We start from the raw sequence: 8757 nt of genomic DNA, 5'->3' as shown, positions 1-8757 counted from the left end.
TTCATGACCAAGAACCCCACTATGCGCTTGGGCAGCCCGAGTCAGGGTGGCGAGCATGCCATCTTGAGACATCCTTTCTTTAAGGAAATCGACTGGACCCAGCTGAACCATCGCCAAGTAGAACCACCTTTCAGACCCAGAATTGTAAGTGTCCAAGACCACCTTAGTAGACCTTCTTCTTTCTTAAAATGTCTCAGTGTTTCACTGAGCAGCCAGATGGTCCACTGGGGAATGATCAGACTGGAAGTTCAGCCTGATGCTTTGCCAGGCACTTCACCCAGGAGGCGGCTGGGCTCCTTGCCCCCGAGGCAACGTCTATCTGTGTGCCAGGGTTACTTCTCAAAAAGTTTTTACCTCTTGCTTGCCCTGGCCCCATCCTCTCTTAATTTAAAATTTCCTGGGGTCTAAGAGGCCTTGAAACTTTCCAGGTTTCCCCAAAAGTGTTTGGTTGAGAAATTCATTGTTCCTAGCTGATTTCCTTATGCTCCTTAGTCAAGGTGCCTTTCCCAAGCCCCCAAGAAAGTAGAGAGGCCATGAAATGCTCCTCAAAGCCCTAAGCCTGGCTCCTTGGCTTGGAGAGCTCAGGTCTGTAACAGCTACTGCAGCACAGGGTTCAGGGCAGAACAGGCCGAGTCCTCTTTGACTAGGAAATACTGGGAGCACCTCACTAGGAAGTGAGGCAGCTGAGTGGGGTGGCATTCCTGAGGGTGGTCCAGCTCTCGGTCTGAGAGCTAAGCTCTTTCTCATGGGTGGGTCAAGAGAACCACAATGGGAAGGCAGAGAAGCTGGGCTGGCAGTACATCAAGAGTTAGGGGGACGAGGGGTGCTCAAAGGCAGAGAGAAAAATACCATTGACTCAAGGAAGAGAAGTAGGAGGCCTCACAATGGTAAAATTGATCTCTCCAGCATTAGTTTATAAAGATGGAAAATACACATTTCCAAGCGTCATTAGCTTAATCTGTAACAGCCTGCTAGGTTGAGACACAGAGACAAAGCCACTTCCTTTAATGGACATCCCCCTGCCAGCCCCTCTGGGAGGAGGGAAACCTTTGCCAGCAGGGCAGAATGAATCTGACTGTTGAGTAAAGTGAGAGGAATTTGTTCCCTAAACTCAGCATTTCCAAGAAGTCTTTCAAGAAAATCTCTCTTCAAGCATATAGATCTTTGTAAAACAGGAGGTGGGACAAGCGTGAATTTGCTCAACCTCTGTTGGTTTATGTGCCTGTCCATTAGGCCTGCTGAGAAGTGGTACCTCAGTGAAATGGGGAGGGTGAACCAGCTGGCTGGGTCAGGTGAACAAATTAATTTTTTAGTTTCCCAACCTAAGGCTGGCCTGCTCAGCAAGATTTTTGTGGGGTTAGTGAATTGGTGGTTACCACATGCCCTAGTAATACACAATGCAGTAGAATTAGTGTAAAGCACTGTTTAACCAATTGTCATAACTGTGAATAACACTACCGAGAGAGTTGCAGGGCAGTCCTCCGAACTCATTGAAATGGGCTAAGTCCCACGGAAGATGACTAAACCTCAAGTGCACAGAATCTGAAATTTTCCCTGTTTCCTTTTTGACAGAAATCCCGAGAAGACGTCAGTAATTTTGACCCCGACTTCATAAAGGAAGAACCAGTTTTAACTCCAATTGATGAGGGACATCTTCCTATGATTAACCAGGATGAGTTTAGAAACTTTTCCTTTGTCTCTCCAGAATTGCATCCATAGCCTTATGGGGAATGGGAGAGATGGTATGAGAATCAAAAGGGGATAGAGATTTTCCAGGAATTTCCTTTGTGGGGAACGCCTCAGCATCAGCCTTAGAACAAGAACCTTACCTTCAGGGAAGTGGAGAACTCTGTGAAGGACGGAACGTCAGGAGATCAACAACAGTATTTCAAGTCCTGAGGGAGCCACGGTCCTGGAAACAGTTGATACTGAAACGAGATTTCATGAAGAAATACACTGCTCAGCCTCTGAGTTTCCATAGCTACTTGGGGTTTGGGATATTAACAGGAGCCAAAAGGAGAAAAGGTGTGAAGAGTAAATCGGATCCTAGAACTTCTGAGCCAATCAGGCGTTTTACTTCAAGGGACAAACCTAGACTTTGTATGGAGTGCCGGGCTCTTCTGTAAGCCATTGAGCCCCGAATACTGGCCGACTTCTGCTAGAAGTCTGTAAATGCTAATGAAGAACTTGAAGAGAAGGAAAGGGATGGCCTCCAAATAGAACGATTTACTCTGAACAAAAAAGTGTGTCCATAAAGCTCATAACTTAAAGCCCCATCCTGACAACAGATGGGCACCAAGGCAACTGCTACAGCTTATTCTTTTATCCTTACTTTCATTTAATAGATATTTATTGAGTGCCCAGTGAGACGGGGCCACAATACCCAGCAGTGTAAACAACAGATTTGCTTTCACCAAGCTTTCATCCTTAAGTTACGTGAATGGTGTTTGTTTGCATTCTGTGAAAGGCCTCTCCACGTTGCCTACATCATACTTTGCACATAACTTTTTTCACAGAAGGCAGCTCGATCCCCAACAGCAACTATCCACATAATCGGCAGGTTAATCAGCAGGTGAGCTCAGGTGCTCGCTGACTTGTGGAATCTCGTCGTGGGGGCAATGTGCCAATATTGCTCTGGACTCATCACTGAAGAATCGCACTCTGCTCGCATCCATGACCAGACTTACGGCTTATACCTTAGCGATTTATTTAAATTATATTTTAAGAGACAAAGATGTTTGTTTGGTATGCATTTTAATAATTAGAAATGGCTCTTGTAAGCAGGACATGTATCAAAGAAGGACCTTATAATATGTACCCATATATGCAGTTGGAGAATTTTATCTGGCTGAAATAAATGCATTTTGTAACAAAAGGGATTTTTCTTGTCTAGAAGGATTTGTCCCATTCCCCACTAGGAGAGGAGATATGTAATTAAAATAAGCTTTGAGCAGAATGGATAGAACTCTTGACTCAAAACAACTTCCTGAGAGCAAAGGTTGACATCACATTGTGTATGTCACTTAAATGAATGTGGCCTGTCTCTTCCTAACCACAACTTTCATTCTGAGTCAGGGTAATGACTGCTAAGTATTGCTGCCACAGAGTAACCCTCAAACTCCTAGTAGCTAGACATAGTAATTGCTTATTTCTCATCCAGTGAGAGCAAGTTCAACGGCCCTCTTCCAACTCATAACTATGCCATCTGATAATGCAGCTTCCAAGATTGCCATAGCAAGGGAAGGGAGAGATGGAGGTGGTGCTTACTCTTTAACTACGTCTCCTAGGAGGGACACGCATCACCTCTGCTCACACCAGATTGGCCAGAACATGGCCTCCCTCTAACTACAGACAGGACTGGGAATTACAGAGCAGCCAAGGGGTATCTGGGCAGAGGTGACCGTCTCTGTTGTTGGGGATTCTTTTTTGCATCCCAACGTGGAAAATGACTTTCGAATGAAGAGAGTAGCTAGGAGCCGCCCTCTATGTTTAGCTCTTAGCAGTGCATAGATACTCTCACCCATGCAATTTTACTAGATCTTCCCAATATCCCTGTGAGGCAAGCAGCTCATTCTACCACTATTTCCGGTGTGAATACCATGGTACATTTTACACACGAGAACAAGAGAGGCTCTGAGAAGCTGAGTTAGTTGATTACCCAAAGGTTTCAGACTTGGTAAAGAGTGGATCCGGTCTAGAGTCTAAATCTTTGATGTTCTGATCCAACAGACTTCTGGAAAGGGAGGCTCATTCTGACTTGAGGACTTTTTTTGGCCTTTGTAGCGACTTTGCAGCTCTGAAGAGCAGTGGGGCTGATTAGCTACTGGATATGGTTTTACTCCACAGTGTAAAGAATCACAAAGAATAAAGCAGGCCTCCTGTGTTCATTTACAAAATCCATTATCACAGGCCTGCAGAGGACCCAAATATCTTCTAGACTCAGCAGCTTCCCTCGTCACAATCTATTCTCAAGCCTGCTACCTGGGTCCCCCAGTTCAGGTTCAGTCCATTCTTCTAAGATCATTCCAGACCTATCAGACAGATTATCCAACAGCCAAAGCCTGCAATGATGGGATTTCCAGCGCTTCATCCCCATCGCTCTTTTATATGTGAGGAGAGAGAGGAGGTACGTGATATTGACCTAAAACTCAGTCTCCGACTCCAGGGTTAGAGCTCTGTTTCACATCTTTCATCAGTTCTCCTAAACCTCACATCCCTTCTGAGAAGCACAAGGCCACAGGCCCACACTTCCTGAGGCGGGCTGGCCACAAGCCATTTACTTGATCAGCAGGTGCCGAGTCTGCTGGGGCTGCCCGGTTCCCTGAGCTCAGCAGGTACCATGCAGGTCAAGACGAGGTCACGCTGACACTGCCCTCCCTCAAGACAATCTCGCCTCTTGGAACAGGAATCTTGAGAAATCCTCAGGCCTTATCACCCTACTCCCTCATCCCGACACCCATTTGTCCCTACTCTCCCAAACTATTCCACACCAATCTAAGCTAGACATGCAGCCTTGAGTATTTGAAAGGAGAGTAAACTGTAAAGCATTTGCTCTGACATGTTGATTATCCTTTGACTGCAGAAGGGGTTTTCACTTACTAATGGCTAACATTTATTGCACATTTACTATGTATGAAGCCCTGATGCAAACACTTTCAATGTATTTACTCATTCAATGCCCCAAGGGGTGGGTACTCTCATCTTCATTGTACAACTGGGGAAACTGAGGTATTAAGAGAGATTAAGTAACTTGTTTAAAGTCACACAAGTGAAGCAGTAGGGTCAGGATTGGGACGAGGCAGTTTAACTCCTGAGTCCCTAGTTTTAGCCCAATTTGTTGAAATTCCTCTATTAAGGCCAATTTTATTTTTCCCACTTTTGTAAGGTATTGAGAACAATAAAAAGGGTGTAAACCAGATTTAGCAGAAAGCACTAGATAAACTGCCAGCTGGGCAGGATGGTATTACTCAGCCTGTCTGCAGAACCATTTACCAGCAGTGAAACTGTGTGATTTGCATGTCAAGGGCCTGGAGCTGCTCACCGCCCCCCTTAAAGGAACTGGGGCAGGCCAGAATGATGCAATCAGGACTTGGACCGCCCCGAGGAAGAGGAAACAGGCTGGTAGTCTGGGTCATAAACCCAGACTGGATGCTGTAAACCCTGCCTGAACCCCTGGGGTAACCTCTGAGCCTTGGGGGTGAGGGTGCAGGGTGAGGGGTTCCGTTCCCTTCCTCTCCCCTCCTGGAGGAGCTTCTTTGTGTTTTGGTAACCCACCCTGGTGATCCACCCTGCTGGTAGTATGGCATCATCAGGAAAGAGGCATATAGCCCAAGTCCTACCTGGGCAGCTACATGTTTCCAGCTACAGAGCTGGTGTAACTTGATAGTAAAGAAAAGAGCAAAATAAAAACGCCCCATTTATCATTTGTTGATCTTAATTAGGTTCACATTGCCATAAAAATATTCCAGCCACAGATCTGGCCTTGACCATACCACAGGCCAACGTCATAAAGCTTTAGGTCCTCTTTATTCCCAGATTTGGTCATCCTGATTGCTTAATCTGGCTGTGTTGACTTAAAATGACTAGGCAGCCCACTGTGATTGCCCCTGGCTCAGTGTCCTACAACTTCTCATTTTATGTCATCTGAGGATAAGACTCAGATACAGCCGGAGACATTTGCAGTGGAAATGAGCCCTGTGGTCATATGTTGCTCTGAACTGAGGTGTGGGTTGGACAGAACGGGTCCAAGTGCAGCTATAAATGAGGCTTTGTCGTCTCCCTTCCTTCCTGTGTTGAATTAGAACCAAAGCTGAATGCCACCATCGGCTTCTTCCTGTCCCAGCCGCCCCCACACCATCACCTCCACTCCCTTGTCAGTGCTTTCTCTCCTCCCCGCCCCCTCCACGCTCTTTATTCCCTGGTGTAATAAGTCAGTTCTGTACTCTCTCCCTTCCTCTCTCATTTGATTTTTACAGCCCAACCGGTCGTACAGCCAGTTTTCCAACCACCAAGATGACATAAAATCCTGATTTGCCTACGTTATAGGCTCTTTTAGAGCCCAGAAATGGCAGCCGTCCTTCCCTTGTGTTTCTTCATCTCCAGCCTCGCCCCCACCGCACCCCACCCCCCGTGTCAGCTACTGCCCTGGCATAGACAGCCTCTGAGCGCAGCCCTGCCTGTGCCGCCCATGGCTCTCGGAGGTGAGCCGTCACAGGAGTGAGCTGGGCAGAGCGCAGGTCTGTGTGCTAACTCTACCTCTTAACATGTGTGCTTGGAGAAAGGGGGTCGTTTCCCCAGCCTCCCATTTTCTGGCCCACACGCTGCACTCTGGCCTGCTCGGTCCAATCCGCAACTCAGTTCAGAAGAACCTGTGACCACAGGGCTCATCTGTGGAAGTGGGAGTGAGAATGACACCTGCCTGGCCCATCCTATTACTGCAGGGCTTAGCTGTGATACTCCACGTGAAGCCCATACTACAGGGTGGGACACAGAAAATGCTCAGTCAGTAATAACAATTATTACTGTGAGCTATGCCAGAGGACCAAGGGAAGGTTGCATGTGACGCCCCCCAGAAAATGGGCAGAGTGGGACCCCCATGTTCTCCATCCTGCCCATCTCACCCATGGGGATGCCTGCCAGCTCCAAGTTGGAGGGGTTTGTACTTTGCTAACTCGTTGGCTGCTGAGATTTCTCAGGAGACTCTTTTAAAAACGTCTCCTAGGATGTCTTGAGTCCATGCTGCCCTGAGTGACATGCAGAGTCAGCATTAAGCTTGAAACTGTGCTGCTCACCCTAAAAAAAGAGACTAAGAGGTACCCATGGTTTTCCCCTAAAATGGCTCTTCTCTCAAGCCTTTCAGGAATTCTTTCGTTCTGCTGGATTTAATCATAAGGCACATTTAACTGACTTCTGACCAAAGATCACAGGAACCACACCTCAACACCAATACCTGCCGGATACCCTCTGGACCCTCAGCATGCCTGTGGACCAGTTCCGAAAAGAGAACACGTGTGCTCAAGATGTCCACTGCGTCCTAGCATGCCTAAGGGTTTGAAGCCCATCGTAGTATACAGGGGCCTGTTCTTCCTGGATTAAGATACCTATGAAGGTTTCTGGTAAAACCAGAGACCTCGTAGTCCTATGTATTCCCACTAGAACCTGGGCCATAGCACCCCTGTCCTCATGTAACACTCAAAGACCACCCAGAGCTGCCTTTCTCATGCCAACAAGGCAGTTCTTACCTCACAGAGGTTTCATTCTTCTCAGGGCTCGGACCACAGCTGGGAGAATTTGGGCTAGACAAAGTGAAGATTGTGCAGGCACTGAGTACAGCCCAACATTCAAGTGGTTGTAAAGGTTGAAAGAGGAATCTTCTTTGGAAACATTTCAAATTAGAAACCAGGGCTAGTCTAGTAGTCATTTGATCTGACAGTGTGAGAAACTACCAGGATGATCTCTGAAGTGCTTCCAGCCTTGTGCTCTCAGGACTAGAGATGAACAGAGGGATATGGTCCATCAGCCTCCACCAGTAGACATCAGCTCCATACTACTCTCACCACACACAAAACCTCCATCACTCAGATTTCCTCCCCGTCCATCTCTGTGCAAACTTCACACCCTGGCACACCCACACACCCTCTCTGCTAGCTCTCTCCATCCGAATCCCCCTGAGGCTCACACAGATCGCTTGTGCCCAAAATCACATATCCATATGTCATATGTGGTTGCCCTTCATATTTCTCATGCTTGTCCATACATGGAAAGGAAAAAGGCTTTCTAAAATTATGATCAGCCCAAGATCACAAGAAGGATAAGCCCCCTTCTAGCAACTGATAATCAAGCACTTAAGAATGAAAGAGAGGGGCTTCCCTGGTGGTGCAGTGGTTGAGAGTCTGCCTGCCAATGCAGAGGACGCGGGTTCGAGCCCTGGTCTGGGAAGATCCCACATGCCACGGAGCAACTGGGCCCGTGAGCCACAACTACTGAGCCTGCGCGTCTGGAGCCTGTGCTCCGCAACAAGAGAGGCCACGATAGTGAGAGGCCCGCGCACCACGATGAAGAGTGGCCCCCGCTTGCCGTAACTAGAGAAAGCCCTTGCACAGAAACGAAGACCCAACACAGCTAATAAATAAATAAATAAATAAATAATAAAAATAAAAGAATTCCTTTAAAAAAAAAAGAATGAAAGAGAAAGCAATATTCCTCAACTCAGCTCCCTCTCTATTTTCTCAAAGAAAATGATTTTCAAGGATACAATGGTTATTGAGAAAATGAATCGTAGGCCAAGGTAGATGAAGAGATGATATCAATTATTTAGGTAAGTACAGGCAAAATTGCAGAATTATTTAAGCAGTAATTTATGAGTACCAGAAGGGTTATTGATCATTAAGACTGTACCGGGGCTCATAAAAAACAAGTCTTGAAAGTCTAATCTTGTTTTCTTCTTTGATGTTTACTAGACTGGTGGATCAGGTTTGTATGATCAGTTTCACATAGCTGAGCTTCAACAACATACATGACAAAGTCTTACTTCCTTGTGGCCCAGCAGGATTCAATGAACAATGGTACCCAAAGTATGATAATTAATAGATTAGTATCAATCTGAAACAGTGTTCTGCAACCTTGGGTAACCCTTACTTCCTGGAGATTAACAGACAAATTTCACATCTTCTGTTAGTCTTATTTTAGAGTTCAAACATCATGACCAACCACAAAAGCTGATAATGAGACAAAGTGCTACTTTGTTTTCAAACTACA

The 8757-nt window shown here is 46.4% G+C and overlaps 1 protein-coding gene and 1 long non-coding RNA gene across 2 annotated transcripts in view; one reads left to right on the top strand and one right to left on the bottom strand.

The window, feature by feature from the left end:
* The window catches only part of PRKCH (protein kinase C eta), a 220670-nt gene extending 217791 nt beyond the window's left edge, over positions 1-2879 (top strand). The window contains exons 13-14 of the mRNA XM_082386575.1: positions 1-144; positions 1573-2879. Of these exons, the coding sequence (XP_082242701.1) occupies positions 1-144; positions 1573-1719 (291 nt within the window). The 3' untranslated portion in view covers positions 1720-2879. The remainder of the gene's footprint in view (positions 145-1572) is intronic.
* Positions 2880-2964: 85 nt separating this feature from the next.
* Positions 2965-8757, bottom strand: part of LOC309626206 — a 1050100-nt gene continuing 1044307 nt past the window's right edge. Inside the window, exon 4 of the long non-coding RNA XR_014243021.1 lies at positions 2965-8121. This is a non-coding gene — a long non-coding RNA (uncharacterized lncRNA). The remainder of the gene's footprint in view (positions 8122-8757) is intronic.

This window comes from Balaenoptera borealis, assembly GCF_965194805.1.
Source record: "Balaenoptera borealis genome assembly, chromosome: 3".
Classification (NCBI taxonomy): Eukaryota; Metazoa; Chordata; class Mammalia; order Artiodactyla; family Balaenopteridae; genus Balaenoptera; species Balaenoptera borealis.
Note: the sequence above shows the minus strand (reverse complement) of the source record. Positions and strands in the feature narration are given on the sequence as shown.